The sequence below is a fragment of the Brachyistius frenatus genome, unplaced genomic scaffold, assembly GCF_029030835.1.
Source record: "Brachyistius frenatus isolate BFR_SWC_R1_liver_20210118 unplaced genomic scaffold, ASM2903083v1 Contig_11, whole genome shotgun sequence".
NCBI lineage: Eukaryota > Metazoa > Chordata > Actinopteri > Embiotocidae > Brachyistius > Brachyistius frenatus.
The window spans coordinates 5,943,736-5,968,976 of record NW_027210610.1 but is presented as its reverse complement, the minus strand read 5'-3'; the positions used below and the strand labels follow the sequence as shown (position 1 = coordinate 5,968,976).

Here is a 25,241-nt window from a genome sequence, read left to right as displayed (position 1 = left end):
TGTACGCGCGCGCGCGCGCGCGCCGCGAGGGGAGAAGAAGAAGAAAAAAAAAAAAAAAAACTGGCCGGTGTGGACGAGAGAGGCGCGAGACAGCAGAGAGAAGTGGACGGAACCGACAAAGGCTGACCGCAGCTACGGGATATTTTTTTTTCCTCCGCGAAACCAATTTCACTTTCAATTCATAGTCCCGAACGTGGAGAAAAGCGGCCCCCCCCCCTTTCTCGACGGAATATCTCGCACCCAAAAGCGAATTCCTAAATGGGTGCAGCCGGCGAAAGGTGAGTTGACAAGCACCCCCCCCCCCAAAAAAAAAAAAAAAAAACCTGGCCCTACCTCTTCGCACGAGAGACCGTCGCGATGTTCAAACCTCTGCGTGCGTAGCTCCCCTCGTCCCTCTTGTCAGTTCGGTCGAGCGTCGCTGTCGGAAGGAGAATTTTTTTTTTTTTTCTGAAACCGAGATGACTGAAATCAGCGAAAAGGAGAACGAGCCACAGAACCGGGACTTTCACCGACCGCAGCCGACCGTGCCCAGCCAAACGGAATCAAAGGTAAACCACACGCGCGAGTAAATACGGGAGTTTGGAAAACGGTGAAACAAATGTTTAGGTTTCCAGTTGAAGGAATTGTTTATTTATATATATATATATTTTTTTGCTTTGTTGTTTTTGTTCAACCGTGTGGTCTGTCAGTTTGAGTTATTATTAATTAAAAAAAATTATTATTTTTTTTTTTTTTTTTTAATGTAAAATTATGACTGTTATATCTAACCGGACTAATTCTGTGGTGGCCGCGGGTCTTGCGTAACAACTCCTAAGCCGCTTTAATTCCTCTAACTAGCCTGACCTCAAACTTGGAGGGCAGATATTGCGTGAACGTGCGTGAGAGGTTTCTCTGACATGTGGAAGGGATATGGCTATTCAAAATATCATCGGGGGAAAAATAAAAAAATAAAAAATAAAAAAAAACGAGTAGAGAAAAGACACCGTTTTCTCATCAAAACAGTGATGGAAAAACAGCCATTATCCCTGAATCGCATCACATTAGTTGTGCGGAAACATAATACAAGATGACGGGTAAAGAAGGAAGCTTTGAAAACTGTGTCTTAGCTGGGCTTCAGCTCAAGTGAAAGGAGGATGTGACTGCGTGCATATCACACGCAGTAAAACATCTGAGGTCCGGTGTCCCAATGGAGGAGTTGCAGGCTACATAATATTGGCCATGCTGTCTCGTTGGGACCATCAACTGGATGGCAAATGCCCCCCCCCCCCCCCCGTCAAAACTGAGCCGTTGCGCTCCTATTGTCCCCTCGTACTGTACTTCTACTTATTGTGCACTTTTTCTGTGCTATATCTGCTAATACTGTGCATTATATCATTGCACACATTAGTATAGGAATCGGCAACATACAGTCATCTCGGATCACTTGTCAGTAAACTGGAGATTGGGAGGAAAGTATGTTTGTTTTCTCCTCTAGCCACTTGGAAAGGTCTGCATACATACATGTCTAATCTTTCATTAACCCTTAAATAGCTTTAAAGTTGTTGAAAAAAAAACTGACTGTATTCTCTGGCTCCGACTCGTCCAGTTGCATCTTTTATGATGATTGCACTGAGAGCAATTGAACACGGTTTGGATGCGCAGCGTATGTTTGTAATGACTGACCGACCGATCAGGCTCTGCCTGTTATAAGGTTGAATTGATGAATCTGATATCCCTGCTGGAATTCAGGACCTTATTCCATAAGAAATGACTGACATTATTGCCTCTTTTCCAAGCCTACGTTTAGCCTTATTCTAATATTGTTCCCTGGTTTATTATTGTTTTGTTCCCTTTGTTTTTTTTTTACATTTTTGCTGGCATAGTTGCTAGGTGCCACCAGGCTTACAAACTCAGTAGGATTTACCTAATTAGGTACATGCTAATTAGAATTTATTTAAAAAAAAAACTGCAAAACTAAAAGAATATAAATCATGAAACTTTATATTTGTTGTTATTCTTGCCTTTATTCCAAATTGCATTTGCTTCCATGTGGAAGGTTCCCCCTAACCACCCGGCTATCGGGTCGCCCAGGTGGGTGATCAGAAAGTAACGCAGCACCCAGCATTAAGGCTTTTATCATATCGGTTTATATTTTTATTTTAGTTTTGCGTGTTCCTCGAACAAACTAGAAAACAGTGTTTCTGAAGCTCTCGTCCTGGAGTTGTGTGGCCTCAGGATCACTTCCCTGCTCTGTTGGTAATCCAAAGGTGTAAAACCTCAGTTCAATCCTGAACTCTTCTCTTTAAAAAAAAAAAAAAAAAAAATTGACTTGCCATTGCTGATGGATTTTCTTTTGACAAAAAGTGGAGCTGAGCTTCAAAGTGAATCTTTGCTCGGTGCATTTCCTCTTCCTGGCTTGACCTAAATCTCCTGCATCGCTTTTATTGCTTAACATTTTCATATGAGCTCCACCAACGGCCATGATTGGAGCAGTTATCACCCACCACATGATGGTTGTCTTTTGTTGGTCATCACCACGGGGAATGAAACGAGCCCGGCAGGACCGGCTTCTTGTTGTTGCTATTTAACTACAGACAGCACAATGGATGGTGGGAAGTGAGGTGCTGCGTGAATTTATGAGCCAATCAGGCAGCAGATGTTTGCTCTGTCTTGCTGGGGGCTGGGTCATAATTCACAGAAATGGTTGTCCAGACAAAACGGAACTGGGAGGAAACAATCCTCCAAGCTGCGTCAGCCATGTAGCTCTGCTGTTTGCCAAGCCCCTGCTGGCGGCCGCGACTGCCTCGCATCCCAGACAAGAAGAACGAAGAGGAAAGGGGCGAGAGATATTGAATTTATCTTACGATATCTTATGTTACGACTGTGGTCTCTTCAAGAGTAATCTGCTTGAGGGTATCTCTAGAGCTTCACTTGATTCTTCACGTCACTCTCAATCCTCTCACTGTTCTCTACTGATTTCACAACGATTTCTACCTGCTGCTTCACCCCCCCCCCCCAACCCCACCTTCTGTCTCCGTCTCTTTCTGCCTTCCCCTTCCAACGTGTCTCTGCAATCTTCCTCGTCTCTTCATCGGGTCTCCTTACCCCTCTTCCTCTCCGTCCCTCCACCGCCCCTCAGCTCTTTAGAGTATTTATTACAGTGCTAAGTGGGCCCACCAGCTTTCCAGAGTGCTTCTAATCGAGGCTGCGTCAGAGAATGAATAGTTATTCCACCTCCTCCACCTACGGGTAAGGTGATGGCTCCGAAAATATTATCATTCCTCTCTAATCACTTGGCGCACATGTCGCTCAAGTATCTTGCGCGGAGTAATGTATTCTTGATTGCTTTCTTGCCGAGGATTACATGAGAAGATCAATACTAGTCTTGTCTATATACTTTATATGAAGCTACAGGGACTCTTGTTTCACTTCTCCTTTTTTACAGGGTTGCAGTGTGGCCATGGACACATCAGAGGACTGTGAGGCTTCCTAAAACTGGCTTGTAAAGGCCTCTAAGGCCTCCCGGATCTGTCATTGATGACCATTTTTCTGGACTCTTTGGCAATTAGTTCAGCCTAAAGACTGGAAACTGGAAAAGCGCTGACTTCGTTACGTCCAAAAGTACCAGAATCACCAAACTATATCCTACAAGCACCTCTAAAATTGCTCGCTGTAACTTCATATTTAGCTTTTGATATGACAGCGATATTGATCGTTTCATCTGCTGTTCAGCAAGAAAGCGAAGAGGCACATTTCCCAAAATGTCAAACGCTTCTTTTAAGCGCCACTTTGTCTGGTAATGGATGAAATGGGAGTTGTTTCTCAGATTTAGCCGCCACATAACGTTTAATACTCCCAAACGACAGCGGGTGTAAACGCTGATAATGCGAGGTGCTGCAGCACCCCGGTCCGCAGAGCCTTCGCACGGCCCACCGCATTTTCAGCAAACGCAAAGACATTTTTATGGAGGTGAAATGATGCCGACGGTTTCTGGTGACCTTCACAATCACTTCTCCGAGCTCTCCTGCTTCTGCTGTTCCTCTCACTAACACCCTTATCAGTTTTTCTCCTCTCTTCATCTTAATCATTTATTGCCCCCCCCTCCCCCTTAGCATATCCATTTCCTTTTTCTTTCCTATTTACTTTTCCCCATTTAAATGAACTTTTCCACCTCTACGTCCTCATCTTTCTCTTCGTGACTTTCCCTAACCACAGCTCTTGCTCTGTCTTGCATGGTCGTCTTCCTCCACAGCTCCAGGTGAGTGGTTGCTGTTGGCTGCCGGGGTGCTCGAAATCATACAGTTGATTTTAGAAACAGCGAGTCCTGCCGGCAGTAAGAGAGCACGCATCAGGACGAAAGCAAAAAAAAAGAGGACCGAGAGAGAGGCAAGTGACGGTGAATGCAAAACCGGAGTTTAGTCGGCTGAACTGTCAATTGGTGATCAAAACTTTTTCCTTCATTCTCAAAGTCCTTTTTATGATGCCAGTCTTTGTAGTATTTGCGGCTCATGAAACAAACCATTATACACACACAAGTGTAAGAGCGTGCTGTTCCGCCTCCTCGTGTTTGTTTCTTCCGCCTCGCTGTCGGCGGGAGAGCACATCACTCACTCACCTTGTTTCTGACAGACTGTTTGCGTGTCGCCTGCCAGAATGATTGACTTGTCCTGCTGACCTCTTTTTTTTTTTTTTTTTAACGCTGATATTTACAGCGACAGAAGATCGGCGTCACGGTCTTGTTCATTAAATAAAGCAAGCTGATCAACCAACTTTTTGTTCTTCACAGTGTCACCGTTGTGCTTGCGTATTCGGTGTTGACCCAGCATTGTTTTGATCAATGATGAAGTCATTGGATTGCTGTCCTTGATTGAGTTCAGAAAGGCTGCTGATTCAGCAGAGTCCCATGTGCAGTGTCAAGGTAGGAGTCGGATGGGAATAAGTGTGGACTTTATTTAGCATCGACTTCGGGTCGCTGCTTCACTGACAGTGAACTTCGAGGTTATTTTCTCTTTCAAATGTAAAGTTGTTTGCCGTAATGTAGCGGAAGGAATAGTTTTGTCACGGATAGTTCTTCTCTTCAGTGGTGCGCCATCTTCCTCCCAGTCTAACGACATGGATGCGTAGTGATGCTAAATTGGCTGTATGTGTGAATTCGAGCATGATTGATTGTCTGGCTTTCTGTGTTGGCGCCGTCATGGACTCGCAGCCTCTCCAGGGTGGATCTGCCTTTGCTGAAATGGGCTGGAGATGATGGATGGGTGGATAGTTCAGATATTGAACTCCTGAATGGCAAAAGGGGGGAAAAAAAAAACCTGGAAAAAAAAAAGTACATATATCACATATCACTGAAGACTCTATGCATTATTAACAAATGATCATCCATAAGTTGCTCGTGTTGCTTAGCAACCATGATGTGACTTTATCAACTTCTCAAGAGGGTAGTCCTACTAAGCTGCTGGCATTGAAATAATAATTTAAAAAAAAAAGACAGACCTGACTTGCTCTCCAAGGCTGGTTTATCCAGCAAAGAAGGTTATGCTTTAAATATGAATTATCATGTTTCTCTCTAATCTTTTATTTGAATAGACTCACCATAACTTACGAAGGCACTCCGTACGTTGTTGGACAATGACACAAAAAAAACTTGTATTGAAACCAGTTAACTGACTCAGTATTGACTTCTTTAGATGGACATTAATACAGATCGACATCAGGATGCTCAAATTCAAAACGGGGCATCTGCTTAGGATTTCTCGTGTATCTAAAAGATCACATTTTCATGTCAGTGTGTGTGTGTGTGTGTGTGTGTGTGTGTGGGGCATTTACGATAATACAGCTGTAGTGGGTATAAAATGTATTAAAAGATGACCAACTTACTAGAAGTGTAGTTCTTTTACCACTGTCTGAACATCAAAGAGCCATTGTCACCTAATGTTAACCGCAAATCGCCTTGTGTAGCTAAGCTCTTTAAACGGCTGGATTTGGAAAATCCAAGCTTCTTTTACGGCAGTCTGGCGGGCAGCTTGTGGGTTGGTGGAGTCTGCTTGCGTGGATCACTAAGAAACAGCCCGTCACACAACAGCCACAAGCAGGGAAGGATGGGACCATTTACCTCCATTCATGCCTCATATTTTACCCAGGGTAGTGACGTTTAGTGTAACGTTAGCGTTTTCTTTACCATCTGGAAAATGAGAGAAGTCGTTAAAGAGGGCTGAGGGAGATGGTTAAAGTTTTTTTGTTTTTACATTTTTGTCAAATTTCCCCGAGCTGTGCATAAAGTTTACATCGGGTAATAAATAGAGTGACAGTCAAATGAGTCGGGTCGGTAAAATTGAGATGAGCCCCTTAAGCAACTGTTTCTCCTCTTCACTGTAATTCGCTCATCTTGTGGGGACATCTGACTATTTAACTTCTCCAAAAACATCTTTTCATTTTGTGGTTTTGGCACCGTAACCCTGTCGCCACAGCCTAACATGGTGATTTCACAGAGGAGGGCTGAGACCTTAACGCACAGCAGATACATCTGTCGTAGATTAGTCATTATTATATCAATGTTATTGAGAGAGTTGTTGTTTTTTTCCGTAATCAGGATGGTTTTATCGCCCGGGTGTATTGACGGGTGGGAAAGTTATTCAGGACGTCTGGTGGACAGGTTGTGGCGGGCAGCTCTGAAGAGTTTCTATCGAATGCGTGGGCCTGAGGGAAGTGACGATGGGGGGAGGGGGGGACGCGTCGGGACAAGGCAGCTTCACATCAAAGTAAATACTATCACACTTGAACGTGACTTCTTTTAATGATAATCAGTGGGCATGACTAACAATGCGGACCTTTTATCCTCTCTTGGTCTTGGGTAGAACTGCAACTGTACAACAGAGGCCACTTCGACCGCTTGTTAATTCTGGTTAATGTAAAGACGTTGATACGAGGGAAGCTGACACTTCCTCTAATGAAACGCTCGAGTTTTGCACGGGTTCAGGAAGTTGGCAATTTGGTTCCCGAGCCCTTTGTGACCAGCGGTGCGGCTTGTCCAGTGAGCCGTTACCCCTTTTCATACGCGCAAAAAGGTCGTTTCAGCAGATGCACTTTTTACCTCAACAATGGGTCCAGCTGGAGCGATGCCTGACGAGGTCAACCTCCGATCCAAAGCTCGGGTCGCTGCAGGAAGAGTGCCAAACCGGAGCGGGCCCGGCTGCGTTCCGTAACATTCTGAATATCGCGAGCTGCCAGGGACGTCCCGACGCAAACGCAGTGCAAGAAGCTGGCAGACTCTGGAGAGTAAACTGCTCAACTGTGTCGCAACGGCAGATAAGGTTTCCGCAGACAGACGGGAGACCAGGAGTAAAACAAACACCCTCCCCCCCCCAAAAAAATAGAAAAATGTGCTGATTTTTAAAACGTGTGCTACTGCAGACACATCACACTGTCATCTAAACTGTTCAGTAAGACCGTGATACAACTGGCAAACACGCACGTGGGAATAAGATGTGCCGAAACGCGCTGCGCGTCACGTCGACGTTGCGGGGGGGGGGGATTAAGAGCCGTGAATGTTGCATTGCAACGTAATGGACCTGCTCACGTTTCACCGGCCGGTAGGCCGTTGGAGCTCGCGACGTGCCGTAACAGCATATTGCTGTGTAATGAGGCGCACGTAGCTGTCGGGCGCGAGACCGAAGCACAAAACGAGCATTTCTTATCCAAAGTGCGCTCCATAAACCTGACGGAGTAAGTGCTTATGTGTACTTTTATACGACTTTAAAAGCTCCGCGTTTTTATGAATTTGCACCCGGCTCACCTCGGATTGAGTCACCGACGGGAACGGGCCGCCACCGCGGGACGAGCCGACCGCGCGGCAGCGAGGACCGCCCGCGGAGAGAAAAGATTGCTGTTGGCAGCGTTTCACACGGCGTGCTCCCCGGCAGTCCTCTCGCACGTCGAGCGCACTACTTGTGCAGCGCTTGAAGTTCGACGGGGTAATGTCGCTTGCTTCGGCAGTTGGCCCCGGCCTGTCCGGTGAGCTCGCCGCGTTGCCTGTTAAAACGACAGCACGGCGTGACGTGCAGGAATGCCGTGTGCATGCAACACCGACATCCTGAGCTCCGTTTCCTCCCCGTGTTGGTTTCCACGGACTCCGTCGAGGTTGTTTGTCACGTTTCTGTGTTCTGGAAGCGGAAACAAAGTGCATCTCGCGGTGCCGGTCGCGTTGCCCGTTTTGTGAATGCTCCCAATTTGAAAGTCCTGAGGTTCCCGATTGTTAACTTTCCCACTTCCCCCCGCAGCCCGAACGCACACAAACACCCCATCGTGCGATCTATTTTTACTCTTGTCACTTCTACTCGATACTGGACGTTGACGTTACACTCGTGAAACTTGATTGAATCCCAACTAATCTGACAGCGAGTCCAGACATTTATGATCCTGTTTTGCCGTTATATGTTCTTTGGGTTAACTCTTGTTTATGGAATTTCTCTTTTTTTAATTTTTTTTTTTTTATAATGTTATCACTATTATCAAACGTATTTGTCCACTGACCTCGAGCTTTATTCTACGAGTTTTTAAGCTCGCTGCACACCTGAAAAACATTAGTGAGGGCAGAAGACCATACGAACAAACGTAAAGACGGAGGAGTTCAGATAAAAGCTCAGACGAGTCAATCGCTCAGTCGGGCCACAAGCACAACCTGACCCTGCCACAACCTTTCAGCGGAGAAATGCCTCTTCGTCTTACGAAGCCGTTGCCCACCACACGCCTCGCTGCTTCACCTCGGTGTTGTAAGGCAGACTGTATTGAAAACTCCATCTTGGTAGCAGCGGGATGACTTTTTGCCTCTCGCAGGCGTCTCGTCTGAACACCCACCTCCCTCCTTAATAATTAATTTATCAAAGCATTCCCCACAACAGCCTATTTATAGACGCCTTCACCAAACATCGCTGTGCTCGTATTCAAACGGCAAAAGAACAAGGCTGAGACGGGCTGATGGTGGCGGCGTGGTGTTTTCAGCTCCTCTCTTACATATGCTCTTTTCTGCACCTCTTGTTTCTGTTTTACTTGTGTGTTTTTTTGTTGTTGTTGTTGTTTTTTTTTCCTTCACGTTCCTCGACCACCCACATACTTTACTTTTTATTCTTCGCACAGTCTGTTCTAGTGCACCACACTGCTCGCTCTGTGATGAGCTAATTGCTGTCAGTAGTTCACGGTGTAATAGATCTCCAGTTCTGTGATCCATAAATAGACTTTTCAGAACCTTGCGGAGAGACACAAGAGTGCCATGGAGAAACGTGGAGATTTGCATTCATTAGAATTTAGCTTTTGATTTCTGTTCTGTTTTCAGGGGAGGTTGTTACGGGATGTCAGAAAACGTAAAGTCTCAAACGGCAAACCAGCAGCTCTAACAGAATTCCTGCTGCACTTTTATGAAAAAAAAAAAAAAAAAAAAAAATGGAAGCGATAATGGTGGTGCACGTGCAGCGTGATACCCTGCAGCGAGCAAATTTCAGAGGCTCGAGCAGCTGCAATCATGTTGTTGCTTCAACAGAACGCGTACTGTGATCAATTAAATGAAGGTAGCGGTATCCATTTAGAGCTTCTTTTAGTCAACACGCCAAATATTCTGAGGTTAATCGCTGGTTTTATGATCGGTGCCCCTCCAACATGCTTTATGGACTCTGTCGGCTTTACCACGCTGAAATCAGACGGACAGCACCAAACCCTCTTGGGCAGTGGCTGTATTGTGCAGTAAGTGCCATCTGCAGTGCACAGTTATGCAACCTGTTAGAGGACAGAACAGTCGTGAAATAGTAGCGACCCGGGGTTTCGTAACCTGATCCCATTTAGCCGCGAGCATTCGTGAGCTCAGTTGCAGATGTTGGACAACAGGCTCTGGCATTGACGGGATTGAAGCCGGGCCCGCCAAACCGTTTCACACCAAACTGGGGAAGCCATTTTGTTATGGACCTTACTTTACGCACGAGGACATTGAAACAGTGAAGATTGTTTTTCAAACTCCTGCTGCTTTTGGGTGTAATGTCATACTCTGCTGTAGTATTGAATTTCCCTTAATTGGAAGTGCAACTGCTTGCGAGTTTATTTTATTTGACTTGTCAGGATACTGCGAGGATATAGCCGAGCAATACTGAGCGATTTTTATCGGCCGTTTAAAATTGTTTGATTCCTACGAGCGAGAAGGTTTAACTCTCTTGAATGTCTGTTTCTTCAAAAAGTCAGGACAATCACGCGTGTTGATGTCCCACAAATATTGACAATGTTTTTCACCAAACCACGTGGACGTTTCTTGCCGATATTGTATCTTAGCTTTTTGACAATACTTAGGTTTGAAGCTTGGATAAAAGCGATGGTTTAAATAACTAGTCCATCTTACTCATTCATGCATGCTGTTCCACACACCACGTAGATTTGAATGGAGATTCAGTAAATATTAAAGTGCTGGCTCGTGTCAGTATGCCGTCGTAGTTCGGCGTCGCGGTGCCTAATTTCGACGATTATTTGGCCATGTAAAGCTACTCACAAAATATGTTTGGCATTAAACGCGCTATTATTTTTTTCATTTTCACATTAGCCTTAAATCCCTCTTTGTGTCTGTCTCTTAAATCTCTTTAAAAGCCCAGTGAGATATATTAAGCCACTGACGACACCAGACATGTGTTGTCTGGTTTGTTCCTGAAGAAGTTGTTCCATTTCCCCTGGACCCGGAGCAAAGGCAGGCCTTCACTACAGAGAAGATGAACAAAGTCAGACAAGTTAAAAATCTAATAGAAAGGAACATCCATTACTAGATGGGCCCACCAGTCAAGCCAAGAAAAGGCCATTAAGGAAAGCATGGACTCAGCTCCCTGTAGAAAACATTTACGAGGGAAACTCACTAATGGGTCAACAGGGAGGACTCCTTTCATCACTCAAACTAATTGGCATCTGTGAATCTGTGCCTTTTAAAGAAGAAGAAGAAGAAGAAAAGAAAAAAAAAGGAACCTGCTCAATGCTTTTGATTGAGTTTTCTGTGACGGAGTGCGCACAGGTGACGCGGTGGCTTTCGGAGATGCAATAAACATGACGAGGATGCTCTCCACACATGAAGATAAATGAAAACTGTGATGTGAAGTTATCCAGTTTTAAGTTGGGTTGCTGTTTTTTTTTTTTTTTTCCCTCGCTCAGGAAAGACATCTCGGCTTTTGCTACACAGCTACAAACGGAAAGAAGAGCACGGGCAGCATGACTCCAGAATTAAATCCGGTTACGACTTTGAAGTTTGAGGCACCACTCTGGTTATGAAAATGGTCTCCTCACTCGGTCACAAACGCAGACCGGCTAACGAGCTCCGTGCACATCGAGGAAGGTGCTCCTCGGTCTCGGAGACCTATTACGTCCTTCGCCCTCATTCTCCGGGCCATTCTCTTGATGTACGAGTCCACAGCAGTTATTATTTCTAGATATTGGGTCCCATCACTCCAAAGTCCCCGTAATTGCTTGTTATTATCAGTTCCTCTTTATTGTGGCCGAGAGCAACGGACAGCAAAGCCAGTGGAGATGGAAATGGAGGCAGGCAGATTAAGAGATAAACCCAGCGTTCGCCGTGCATCACCGACTGCATCAAAAGCAAAGGTGCAGGCCGCTCAATAAAACTAATCAAACATGAATTTTAAGGGGTATTGACTTGTGTGGATACACAAGGGAAGGCAAATTTGCGATCTAAGGAAAGAGGGGTGAGGGGGTGGCTGGAGATGGAGTATCAGAAGTCGGCGTGGCAGGGCAAGGACAGTCAGAGGGCAGAGCCAACAGACTGTTTTTAACAGACTCATTTCGATGCACCTTCCCTCGAGCTGGACACCTTCTGTATTTGTCATATCGAAAGCCACCTCTGTGATTCCTACTTTAAAATTGTACCTGCATCGCGCAATGTCATAAATAAAAGAAAGGGTGGATGTTTTGGCTTTTTTTTTTAAAGTCGTCATCACTTACGACTTCAAAGCCCCTGAAAACTGTGTTTAAATTCCTAATTAGTTATTTCTAATTAAGAAACGATGACATTTAAAGCCTCTATAATTCATATTTTTCCATTAAAAAATGAATCGCAAAGTGAAAATGGTTGCTTGCAGTACGAAATGCAGAGTTATCATCCAGCCCAGCGATTCCCCTGAGCTCCAGGGGGCTTTTTAAAAAAAATTATTTATTTTATTTTTTAGCTGCCCTCAGGTCATTCTTTAGGTTTTCTGGCCCACGGTCACTGGTTTGGTTCACCACTTTCAGAGCATGTTTTCTGCCACAGCAGGGAGCTGACTGTAGTGAAAAAGCCCTAAAAACCCACTGCATGCTGCATAGCCTGCACTACCAAGAGACCCAGACAAAGCATATGACCATCCTGTGAACAATGTTGCGTGTGTAGCAGCTAACAAGGCAGATGTTTTTGTTTTTGTTTGTTTTTTTGGGGGGGAGACTAAAATAAGTGCTAGTCTCAGAATGAATATTAGACTCACATTTGATCAATGTTAATGTTTTGTGACCTGGTGAATTGACATTGGTGCATTTGAGAAGACAGTTTGTTTTTCTTCCTCGACCTTTATTAAGACTTTTTTGTATTCTTTGATCACTTCGCTCCGACGTCCTCGGACGGGCGTGTCGCTCCGAGAACTCGGTTCTCCAGGACCTACTTTTAATTTGTCGTCCTCCCCTCGCTGTGGAAATCACCTCAACAACTTCACTGTTTGTTCCAGCTGCAGCGGCTGAAGCGCTCCCTGTCCTTCAAATCGGTCATGCGCAGCAAGAGCGTGGACAACTTTTTCCAGCGGGCCAACGGCGATTCGCGGCCGACCTCGGCCCTCATCACCATGCCGCCGCCGCCGCCATCTCCTCCCCCGTTCTCCGAGTCACCCCTGGCCTACGAGCGCTCTCCTTCCCTCTCCCCTTCTATCAGCCCGAACCCTTCATTGTCGTCGCACTCCCCATCCATCAGTCCTTCGCTCTCCGTGACCTCCAAGACCCAGCCAAAGTCTCATGCCCCGCCGATGCAGCAGGTCAAGACCCACTGTTTCCAGGAGCACGTCTTCCGTAGGCCTACCAACTGTCAGCGATGCAAACACACCATCCAAGGTGGGCAAACTGTTGCACTTACCTGGCCCCGTATGTATGTATGTATGTGTATATATATATAGAGTTACTATGAATAACTCTTCTGAAGTTAAACATGCTCTATTGTTTCTTTTGATGCATTGTTGTTGTTTTTTTCCTTGCTTGTATCAGTCTCATGGAGGAAATAAATATGTTTTAGGAGGTAAGTAACACAGTAAGAAGCCTGACATAGTTGAATGTTAGCATTTTAAACATATTGATTTTTTAACGTGCCTGTCTGTACAGCTATCTGCAACACCTGACCTAAAGACACCAGTTAAAACCTCACACAGCATCAGCGCACCAAAGTCGTTTTTTTTTAGGTTTTTCCTTTTGAGACTACTGTTGCTTTACTCAAATGAAACACTTTTTTTTAAATTTTTTTTTATTGTTTTTTTTAAAAGGACTGAAGATCATCAACAACAAAAAAAATCGTACCGCGGACTGTTTGCCGTGCGGCTATTTTGCTTGGCAGAAAATAGTCCCAATGAAAATTATTGACAGCCGGCTCTGTCCTCTGGGAGTTGTTTTGCTTTGCAGGTCTATTTGCCTGCTGACAGTTCTCAGCTGTGCTGTTTATGTAAATCGGGTCCACCGGTTACATCCGCCAAACCGATGAAACCGAATTTCTTATTTGGTGTCGTTGCAGGGAACTCCAAGCAGGGGCTGCGTTGCAAAGCCTGCAAGCTGGCGGCTCACCTCTGGTGCTCCTCTGAGCTCTCCCAGCAGCCCTGTAATGGCAAGGTAAGAGATCAGACGGACATCTCATTGCACCTTTATCAACGGTTCACGTAAACTGAACGGTAACACAAAGTTTGTGCGGCGCAGACATGAGAAGAGACATTCAGTCATCTGGTGTGAACAGGAGTGTGAAACACATTTCTCAGATGTTCCACCAAAGTAACTGCATTTGCAGCCTTGGCACTGGCATACATATAGTGTATAAAATATTAATTTTAGGCTTGACAGTATTTGTATGAACGGTACAGTGATGCTTCGGTTTTTCGTTTCGGTCTCTCTTTTTTTCACAATTGTGAAGCACTTAGCTCGTTTAGCAAGTGACACATCTACAGCTATTTATTACATTTTATTATCCTGTGGAAGGGCACATTGCCAAACTAGAGGAGACAACTCATGAGGATAAAATGCTTAATCACTGCTCAGGTTGGCTTTGTATCAATAATATTAAGTTCAGTGTACCTCAGTTGCTCTGCTCTTTTGCTGCTGTCATCTCCCAGCAGTCCGGCTTAACGTGGCCAAAAATATTTGTCACGCAGTTAATTGCATTTTTGCATTTGTGCATGTCTTGTCTAAAATTTACCGGAAATGTGCACGTTCTCTGTGTGGGGGGGGGGAGGCTAACCCAGAATGCGTCGTGTCAGCAGAATTGAACAGCATCTCGATGCTGTAATTGTGTCTCTCAGTGAGCTGGCATAGGCTGTAGTCCTGGTAATATGCTTAGCCTCAAAGCCCCCTGTCTTGTTAAAAGAGGATAAAGCCCTTTTCAGACCAGCAAAGACAAAAAGGTAGGGGCTATAATTAGAACACGGACCGGCCATGGCTTTGCAACGTAGACTGAGACTGGAAATGTGCGAGAGGGTAGCAGTGGGATCAAATTATCTCCCAACTATAAATGCCAAAGCAGGAACAAAAAGCTGAGGAGGATGACACTGATAAAGTTTACGTGGCCACCTCCCAACATTTTTTTCACTCGGCCTTTTTGTCCTTCCTCCTGCATGTGCTGCTCTTCTCGCATAACGCTCTCCTTCTCTTCCTCTCTCTTGTCTGGCCACTACATTTCCTTCCTCCCCTCTCAACCCTGTTGGAAAATCAATATCTCTCTGTACCAGCTGGTCTGTCTAATTCAGTGTGAAATTCATGGTGTTTGAGGCGCACACAATCCCTCGAGGATATGACAGGGCAGGCTCTCGCCAAGCTTTCGGCAATGTCCTTTTCGATCACTGCGCACTCATCAAAGCAAGGATTAGGCTTTTTACTGAAACTGGATGGAGTTTGAGGCTCCATCTATGTATATTAACATGTGGGGATCACTCAACCAAAGTTGTTTGGTGCGAATAGATTTCATGTATAATTTTGATTGGGATTAAAGCACTGTAATTGTTTGGGTGCAATTTCAAATTTGAGGCATACTGAAAATGCAGGTTTGAAATGGAAACGAAATGTAGACTAGAGATGGAAGGAAAAAGTTGATTTTTCTGAGCAGGAGCGAGCAGCCGCACTCTTGGGATGACTTGAGGGCAGACTGAGGCGCTTCGCTGCAGGCGGGAAGAGCAGACTGTCCATTAGCAGCAGGAGGAGCAAACCATCTCCGTGTGACTAATATTAAATTTATCAGTGCCGGTACTGTATGGAGTAAATAATTCACCGTGAAGGAAAGTAACTGAGTACATTCTCTCAACTACTGCACTCTTAAGTCCATTTTACAGGTACTGTGCACTGTACTTCATATAATATTCAATTTTTAAATGAGCATTTCACATAATGCAAACATTGCAAAAAAAAAAATCTCCATCTCATCAATATTTTTGATTTGAATTGTAAATGTTTCATTTTCTTTTTTACAAGGATTAAAAAAAAAGTTTTTTTTTTAAACACAAGCCACCTAGTTTTATGTATTTTGCAGGATAAGGTGTCTTTTTTTTAAAAATTTGATTTATTAGTACAGGTGAGTCTATATTGTCACACTTATTCCCGGAAAAATTCTTGACACAAGTTGATTTAAAAAAACAAACAGAAATAACAGCTGGAAATAATTTAACTAGATGAACAGATGTCATTATTTTCTTCAGAAAAAAGGTACAAATTCATAATTACTTTGTACGTTGGAGACTTTTTGTGGCGTAAAATTCACTGATCATCATATAAAGTAGTTGAAATGATCTCAAAATACTGCTTACTTATAGCATTTTTTTTTTTTTTAAATATCATGTATTATTAAAATGCTACGAAAGGGGCAACAAAGCACTTTTACTTTAGATACCCAGTATATGTTCAAAATGTCTGAAAATGATTGTTATTGTTTCTTTTGCTTCTTCCACCGCTGGCTATTAATAACGGTGGCAAAAGAAAACTTGCATCAGTCTTTATGTAAAGTCACTTAATTAAAAATAAAGAAAGAAATATTGATGACCGCACTTCCTCTCGCTCATTCTCAGCCCATTTGCTGAGTGCATCGATATATGACCAATTGCTTTTAAAATGTCTTGAGAATCAAGCAGCTTTAAATTACTTTGGAATCATGACAAACTTTTACTAATCAATGTTAATTAAACTTAAAGATGAATTACAGTTTCTTTTTTTTTTTTTAACAGGGCCTGCTGAGCACTGCACAAAATAATTGCTTCTGCAGGAAAGCTTAACACACGCACACGCACACACGCGCACACTCCCATCCTCACTTGAATATGTGTGAGAGTCTCTTCTGTCATATTCCAGCAGTCTGGGTCCAGTCGTGATCTCAACTGAGCAAAGTGGGAAATTTCAGCTTGTCTGCTCTCCTAAACTTCGAGGCTGTCCAGTTAATGCTGCACTGTCACCAGTACTGTTACAGTATGTTGTGATAACTTGGTGTTGGGATATTTGATGTAAGAGCAAAGATTCAAGGTTAGTGATCCTGCAGCTCCGAGGCACATCAGTTTATTTGAAATGAGAGCGGAGTAGTTGCAGCCAATTGTCTCTCATCAATCAGAATAATCTGACGGTAAGTGAAGCGTCCGCCGTCTTTACTTTCAGAGACCTGCAGAGAATATCTTTGCATTTTGGACTGTTGGTCAGACACCACGAGCAGTTTAATGACATCATTTTAGACATCATTGAGAAAAGAAAAAAAAATTCGTTCCAAGAGAAAATATTCAATATACAAAAGTGCAGATATTAACGTGAGTACCGGAATGTCTGAGAGTTTGTTTTTTTTGTCTATAATTTAATTGTCTGCTTGGTTAAAAATACAATAAAACTTTTACAAAATCACACTCTTCAGTCAATCAGTCCTGAACTGGTGGTACCTCACTACCTTAAAGCAATATTTAACTTTTGGATGACTTTTGTACTTTTCAGATGGTCAATACTTACAAGATCTGTCATGGCTGTTAGATTCATTTATATTCATAAGTAGGATATTCTTTTATCTTGACTATCAGACACTGTGGATGGTTAACGTGCTCAAAAATTCAAACATTACACCAAAGTTTCAAAATTGCATAAAACCCTCAGCATTTCTGGTTGACAGGCAAAGGGTAACTTATTGATCAGTATATGCTAGATTGAGGTCAGGCTGGACGAAACGCGTCAAGTTTAACACCGTTTTTTTTTTTTTTGTATTCACGAACTTAATAATTCTGTTTCAGAGGTAGTTAAGCTGTTCGATACTGTTGACCGCAAGAAGCACTAGTAACTAATGAAGACATCTTCCTGATGACATGTTCTTTTCATCACGGACAGCATCATTTAATGTAAACAGACGCGAGTAGAGAAGAGATACAGAGATTAAATAAAGCCCAGATACTATCTTTATAAGCTGTTTCTATTTTCAGAACACGGAACGCATTCATCACAACCCCTCTGTCAAAGAAACAGGACTGAGTCATGCAGTGGAGCTAAACAAATTCCTTGGGCTAAATATAGAATCGTATATCGAAGCTGTACAGTAGCAGATCCGCACCGGTCGATCTTTAATTTGACAGAGACAGACCTTTGTGGTACCTCAATACACAGGCCATGTGATATTAAAAAAAAAAAATAGTTCAAAGTTTGGGAACATGTCTTCTGAAAACCCAAATTTAAAACTAAGCGAGTTCATTACTGCCACCATCAGTGCCAAAAATCCATCCATAGATCACATTATCTGATGAAATGTTGTGTCAAGACGGAGAAGTACGTCGGAGGGGTTCATTTTTAAAAAAAATATTTTTTTATAGCTCTAATAGACTATAAGATGAGGTGATTAGAGTTTGATGGATTACTGTCAGGTTCATGTTTCTGTCAAAAATGTATTAACTGGCAATAGCCTGCTCATTCATCATGAGTACATAAACTGAAGGACCCAGATGAAAAGAAAATTCAACAATAATTTATTTTTAGGATCAAGAAGAAGGGAGGAGAGGGGGGGGGCCACCATGTAGAATAGGCTTTAGTGGTTGACAAAATGTCCTGTTGTCTCAAACTCACGGTGGACAACGTAATGCTGTCCAAATACGACATCCATCTGGCATGTAATTTTACACACCTCATACTCTTCTGTTGACATTGTTGGGAATGTGTAGATTAAGATAAATGGTATCATGATGTGGCAAAATTATTGATTGGCGTTTCAAACATTTTGTCCCTACCTTGCACACAAAGGGGAGCCAGAATATATTTCAATATAATTTACAACACCGTCACCATCACCCAAGTACCAAAACATAAATGAATTAACATCTCTATTACGGAAAAGCTTAACATTAGAGGATACATAAAAGAACATTTTACTGTAATTTTCCTAAAATGCTCGCGTGTATATGTAGATGTAATGTATCTGTAATTATATCTCTATATTGTAGTGTTCCTAACATGCGGACAAATGTAAAGAATAACAACTCTTCATTGTGTCTGATTGGTCTGTACGACGGGCCGAAGAAAATCCATCCAATCCGGTAACGTTTTCCGATAAAGTGTTTGGCGAATGTAAAAGATTTGCATTGAAGTTCTTTGCAATACTCAACAAAAAAAAAAAAAAAACACCCAAGATTCCATCGAGTTCATCCGTATTTAAACGTTTTCAACTAAAACCGCACGGGTATCGCCTTATAGAAAAAGAGAACATCTGCCGTTCATTTTTTTTTTTTTTTTTTTTTCTTCCAACTCAACTAATATCTCTCCCTCCCGCTGTCCTTCCCTTTCTCTTCCGCCCCGCCGCTCGTCCCTCCCGACACGTCAGACCGGAGCTTTTAAGAGAAACTTCAGCTCTCCTCTGCTGACCGTCGATCCGCTGGGCGTGGTCAGAGAGGCTCCCGCTTCCCAGGGTGAGTGACGGAAACCGCTGGCTCCTTCATCACGGCGGCGAACGAGTGGCTTTCCAGGATGACTGATCACCGTGGCCCTCAGTCCTCGATGCCTGACGGGCCACCGTGCGTCAGAAGGTCTTCGCCTATAAAACTGTGCCTTTGCTTCTCCGTTTCATGTTTTTGTTTTTTTTGTTTTTTTGTTTTTGTTTTTTGGGTCCGGCTGTGCGTAGAGGCGGACGATGTCATCGTGGACCCCGTGTACGAGGCGCTGCGCTACGGGACGTCGCTGGCTCAGATGAGTCGCTCCAGCTTCAGCAGTATCTCGGAGTCCCCCTGTCACGAGGTAGAAAAACACCCGCGCGAAATACACCCGTCAAGTCATTTCATAAATTCACGTCGACGTTCGTCATTGCCAAGAATATTGTTGACTTTGCCGGCCGCGACTATGTCTTCATCTCAGGCGGAAAAACTGCAAGACAAGCTAGAAAACCAGCCGATAGCGGAAGAGGAACACATCCCAGGAAGTAAGTTGAATCTTTTTTTAAAAATTTTTTTTATTTCTCTAATATTTGTCAAACTTTGTTTCATAACTTTTTATTTTTACATTTATTTTTGTGTTCAGGTCATTTTAGGAATTCTATTTGTGGTTTAGAGTTGCAAATTATGGTTTTGGTTTTCTCACTTTTACTGCACCCACCTCAAACATTTCTGTTTCAGTACTGATTTCCTTCCTGTTTTAGACCTTCGAAAACTCGCACACGGGGCAAACTTTGACGTTATGGGGTGTCTGGGCGTCACTGTGAAGTCGCTGTCACTGGCCAAGAAAGAGTCCTCTCGCATGAACCCGATAAAACAGGAGAGACTGAAGAAATGAGACTCGGCGTGTTAATTATGTGAGCTTCGGAGCTGCCGGCAGGTGGATTGTGCCGCTTAGGTTGGCCGTTTCCCCTCGTTTGCCGTCTTAAGTGCTAATCTAAGCTAACCGACCGCTGGCTGTAACTTCACGTGTACCGTTACAGACGTCAAACTGGCGTCGATCTTCTCTAACTCGCAAGCAAGAAAGCAAATGTTGTTTTGCGTGCGTTCCAAAAAGTCAACCTATTCCTTTAAAAGTGTCGTCGTGTCGAAGCTTCATCATCATCATCATCATCATCGATACGTTGTTCAAATTCAAGTTAAAGTTTCCCTTTTTAAAGACCTCGACAACATATCGTCGCTGAGGCAAAAACCGGTCTCGGGTGTCTTTTTTTGGGGCTTTACGTCGTATTGTGGAGCGCTTAAAAGTACAAACGTTGAGCTTTTTCACACGTTCTGACATGTTTCTGGTAAAAGAGCAATGCAAGCTAAATGTTAAAGTGTCAAAGGACAACATGAACAGAAAGTACAGTACAGTATAGAGGGTGTGTGTGTGTGTGTGTGTGTGTGTGTGTGTGTGTGTGTGTGTGTGTGTGTGTGTGTGTGTGTGTGTACACCCAGTACTTTTCCCTCTCCGTCCTCAGGCCCAGGGGAAGGGATCATCTCTGTTTGTACTGCTGCCACTTTACAGTGAATGACCTTCACTTCTGCCTTCTTGCTTCGATTTGCCACAAAGTGACAAGAGCTCTCTCTCTCTCTCTTTCTTTCTCTCTCTCTCTTCTTTTCTCTCTCTCCCCACTCGTTCCCCCCTTTCTTTCTCTCTTTTTAAAAACATTTTTTTATACCCGTGACCGTTCTTTTGTCTTTACTCTCTATCCCTCTCTGTTTTTTCCGTTTCTTTTCCCCGTCTCTCTCTCTTTGCGTCCGTTCCTCCAGTGCTCACCCCTCCCGAAAGCGAGAAGGCTGATTCAGAAGACAGGGTCAGCCTGAAGGTGTGTAGTCAGCATTTCTCTCTCTGGTTTTAGCTCTCCGTCAGTTCTTTTCAAACTCTCCTTTCTTTCTTTTCACTCGCTTTCAGACTTCAATATGACAAACATGCAAACAATGATATTTAAATCTTTCTTTTCTTTTTTTTTTTTTTTTTTTTTTTGGCAGACTCCCAAGCGGGTAGAAGTTCACTCCATTCACACCTACGTGGCGCTCTACAAGTTCCTGCCTCAGGAGAAAAACGACTTGGAACTACGGTCAGTCAAATGTCTTTTGTGTGGCCGCATGTGTGCATTCGTGTGGATGACAGTAGACAGGTGAGAGGAAGGAAGGAAGCGTGCATCTCTCTCCGCTAAAAGATTTAGCGACATTCACGCGCCATCTGTCCCCTCAGCGGGATGATTGTAGGGGAGTGGAGGGTTTGGGTTTGGGTTGGGGTTGGGGAAGGAAGGGGAGGGGGGGAGGGGAGCGCTGATGGGAGGCCGGGAAGGACAAACAGCTGCATTAAGTGTGCAACAGAAATGTTGCATGCGGCAAAAAGTTGGGAAAAGCACATATTCACATATTATAACATCCGTCCCGCAGTGAGGAGTAGCAGAATCTTCTGATAACCCCAACAACATACCAGATGTCTAAATGTGTTCTTGAGAAGAAATCGTGAAAAATATCCTCCACGTACGAGACGCAAATTTGAAAAAAAAAATATATATATATATATATAAAATAAATCACTGAACCACGGAAAACACATCACTAACTGCGCACTGCTTATGGTTTTTCCAGGAATGTTGCCACAGGCAACCAGCTCAGTTTGTTGTTGCTGCTGCAAATTCAAGGCCTTTCATCAGTGACCCACTGCTTCAGTCACCATTGTGTTACTTTAATGTTACTATTCTATTCTATTGACTGTATCAACCTAATAGGGCTCCAGAGGAGGAGCCGGCTGGCTGAGCTCAGCATTAAGACAGGAAGCAGTGGCTCCATCACGCAGCTCCTTTTGGAAACACACTCCCCCCCCCCTTTTATTCCAGTCTCTATGTTGTTAAGCTAACCAGCTGCTGACTGTACGCTTCATATTTCGAATAGGGATGTAACAAAGAGGTGTGTTTTCGTACCGCTCCCTTGATGCAAACAAGAAAATACATTTCCCGAAATGACCGACTATCATTTTAAATGGTGCAGTTTGGGGAATTGTGATTTAAAAAAAAAAAAAAAAAAATGCTTAAATAGCCGCCTTCCGCTTTGTTTGATCGTCTCGTTTCCCCGCAGGCCGGGCGACAGGGTTCAAGTCACAGATGACTCCAACGAGGACTGGTGGAAGGTGAGCTTTGAAAGAAAATCTTTCGACGTGGACGCACCGAAGCGTCGTCCGCCTACCGCGCATTTCAAAAGCGCCACGTTTCCTTTTCTTTCTTTTTTTTTTTTACTTGAGCCGGTGCTCACGCCAATAAAATATTAGAAATCTCCGGATGTCGACGTTGTTGACCATTAAGGGGGAATTCTTTTTGATTTGATCTGTGTACGTTTTTGCAAAACGACTGATTTGACGTACGGGTGCACAAACAATACTGCAGCTTATTTTTTGATGAAGAGTAACCGTAGCTTACGACCCTCACCTTCGCTGCGGACACGCTGATCCTTTATGCCGGGAGCCAACATGTGGACGCAAGCAGAGCGGCTTCATTTGGAGTCATGTGACTTCATTACCCACGGGCAAGCTTTGCATGCTTGTGTGACAAAGTCTCTGCAGAGAATAGCGAAGGGATTAGTGCCCCACAAATACAAATGCTTTATGGTTTAGTGGTGATGTTACTAATTAGGGAACAAAAACTCCAAACTCTCTTCTTTTTTTTCTTTTTTTTTTGGTCTTATTTATTTCTTTTTTTCACTTTGTTGCTAATTGTGATGGTTTGTTCAAATTCAGTTTAGTTACGGTGATTCGCGTTGAGGCAGCCGGCCGTGTAAACAAAAACGACAAGAAGAAGATTGCGATTGTGTCAGCTCGGCTAAGGATCGTCAAGGACTGCAGTGGAAGCTTTACCGTGTTGGGTTTGCGGTTTGTGTTGAAACATAAGCAGGCAGATGATGGAAATGCAGAGGTTTCCTTTTTTTTATTTATTTTTTGTCAGTAAGGCTTATACGTGGCTTATTCCGTGGAGGAGGAATTTAACTCGAAACCAATCAGCATAATAGGTTTCTACGCTATACGCGACATTAAAAGCAACAATTTCCCATATTATTTACCCCACAAAAGGCCAGAAAATATCTGTTTATTTAGGCTAACAGGCCAAATGTTTGTGTTCGCGTGTGTGTGTGTGTGCGTGCGTGCGTGTGTGTGTGTGTGTGTGTGTGTGTGTGTGTGTGTGTGTGTGCGCGCGCACCAGGGTAAAAGCAGAGACAAGGTGGGATTTTTCCCGGCCAACTTTGTGCAGCGGGTCCGCCCTGGTGAGCGGGTGTGGAAGGTCACTACTGGTTTCCACGGCAACCGAGACAAAGGCCAGATGACTGTGAAAGAGGCCCAGGTGAACGCCATAAAACACTCCCAGTGTTTCCTTTACACACAATCTCACACACACACACACACACACACACACACACACACACACACACACACACACACACACACACACACACACACACAGAGTGCATTTTTTTTTAAATGTATGCAAATGAATGCAGAGAACTGCTGTGATTACAGAGGACGGCATGCTTCGGCTTTGAGTGCAGCTCCCTTTCCCCCCCTCATTCCAAAAAAACACTCTCGCATTACTGAATGTCACTCGCCCGTCCTCCCGCTCTGCGCTCCTCTCTTCCCTCCTCCTCCTCCTCCTCCTCCTCCTCCTCCTCCTCCCCCCCCCCCCTCTACAGATCTGTGTGGGGAAGAACGAGGAGACCGACGACTTCCTCCGGCTGAGCAGCGGGAAGAAGAGAGGCTTGGTCCCCGTGAATTATCTGCTCGAAATTTGACGTCGGCACTCGTCTCCTCGAGAGCTCACCGTGACGGAGGAATACTCAGGAGTGTTTGGCCGACAACCTCGCTGACCGCCCCCCGCCCGCCCGCCCGCCCGCCCGCCTCCAACCCCTCCAAAAAAAAAAAAAGTAGCAGCGAATTAGCAGCTTGGGCGGACGACAGCCCACAACTTTGCTTTTTTTTTTTTTTTTTTTTTACTGCAGAAGACTTTCGAAGGTTTTAAGACCTGAAGGACGCGGACGACGCGCTCCCTTAGAATCTTTCAGAGCTACTTTTCTTGTAGCACAACTTTACCTTGCGCGGTTTTATAAACACGCGCAAGAGAAACGTAGCATTATGTCGACGAGGATACACCTGCAGGAAGTCTGGCTACCTCACTTAGCCATCTCCGTTGGGCCGTGCGCGCTTCGCGACAGAGGAGAGAGGACTACTTTGTTATGATGTCAAGGCACGCCCAAGCCTAAAGGACATTTCGTTGCTTCATTGTTTGTGTTAGATTAAAAAAAAAAAAGTGTTGTTTTTTTTATGAACAGGCTGCAGCTCGTGACGTGCACACGTTTTGCCGTTGTAATATGGATTCGCGGACACGTGTCACTCCCGATGATTCAGTTATTACGCGATGCAACAATTTAACTCTCCTCCGCTGCATTTTGATCAAATGAAAGTCATAACGCGCGCGCGCGCAGTTTTTTTTTTTTTTTTCTTCTGTATTTCAGACACCTCTCCGGCGATTTTCTGAGCGTCGTCTTGTCTGTGTGTAACGTCCGGTAATTGTTCGCCGACGCGAGGATGGCGCGACGTCTTGGCTTTCTGATGAAGAGCAAAGAAACAATCAAGACGACCGATTTGAAACCAAACTCGGTGTTGTTGTTGTTTGGGGGGGAGGGGGGAGGCTGTCGAACTTTGTCTCTCGGAAATCAACGTGCCCGAACTTCGGCTGAAAAACACTTTTCTGACGTTTTTGATGAATGGTGGCTAATGTTCCTCCCGGCACCCGTTATTGATTTCAACTATTTTGGAGAGACTTTTGTGAGAAAAAGGTTGATTATGAGGCAAAAAAAAAAAAAAAAAAAAAATCACCTCGCAAGATTTGGTTTATTGCTCCGTCATTATAAACAATAAGGTGGTGATGAACTGCTTTTATTGTGGCAATAACTGTAAATACAAATGTGACCGTATTTGTAAATAGCCTTATAAAGATACTGTATATATTGGCTCTGAATAGCACTCTGACCAGAGGTTTTGCAGCTGGAGCCGACTAAGGGCATTAATTTCACAGTTATAACTTACAGGAGATTATCGTTTATTATCTAACTTACCTGTGTACG

At 44.0% G+C, this 25,241-nt stretch overlaps 1 protein-coding gene across 2 annotated transcripts; it reads left to right on the top strand.

Annotated features, from left to right (window-relative positions):
- The first annotated feature begins 9 nt into the window (after nt 1-9).
- Nucleotides 10-24,427, top strand: LOC138617078 (SH3 and cysteine-rich domain-containing protein 2-like). Of its 2 annotated transcripts, none has more exons than XM_069691747.1 (11): nt 10-278; nt 12,702-13,077; nt 13,745-13,839; nt 19,034-19,118; nt 19,331-19,443; nt 19,561-19,624; nt 20,892-20,947; nt 21,111-21,199; nt 22,212-22,263; nt 23,327-23,464; nt 23,811-24,427. In XM_069691747.1, the coding sequence occupies exons 2-11, from the start codon at nt 12,741-12,743 to the stop codon at nt 23,907-23,909; spliced, it is 1,128 nt and encodes a 375-aa protein (XP_069547848.1). In that variant the 5' UTR covers nt 10-278; nt 12,702-12,740; the 3' UTR covers nt 23,910-24,427. The 2 variants fall into 2 exon arrangements, with proteins under 2 accessions (XP_069547848.1, XP_069547847.1); XM_069691746.1 differs by having other exon boundaries at nt 10-548.
- Nucleotides 24,428-25,241: the final 814 nt, after the last annotated feature.

Bases quoted from the DNA above. Each gene is read 5' to 3' on its own strand.
- LOC138617078 (XM_069691746.1), top strand. From the start codon at position 459: ATGACTGAAATCAGCGAAAAGGAGAACGAGCCACAGAACCGGGACTTT. The intron at 19,444-19,560 runs GTAGAAAAACAC...TCTTCATCTCAG, and splicing joins CGGAGTCCCCCTGTCACGAG to GCGGAAAAACTGCAAGACAA. The intron at 19,625-20,891 runs GTAAGTTGAATC...CCGTTCCTCCAG, and splicing joins AGAGGAACACATCCCAGGAA to TGCTCACCCCTCCCGAAAGC.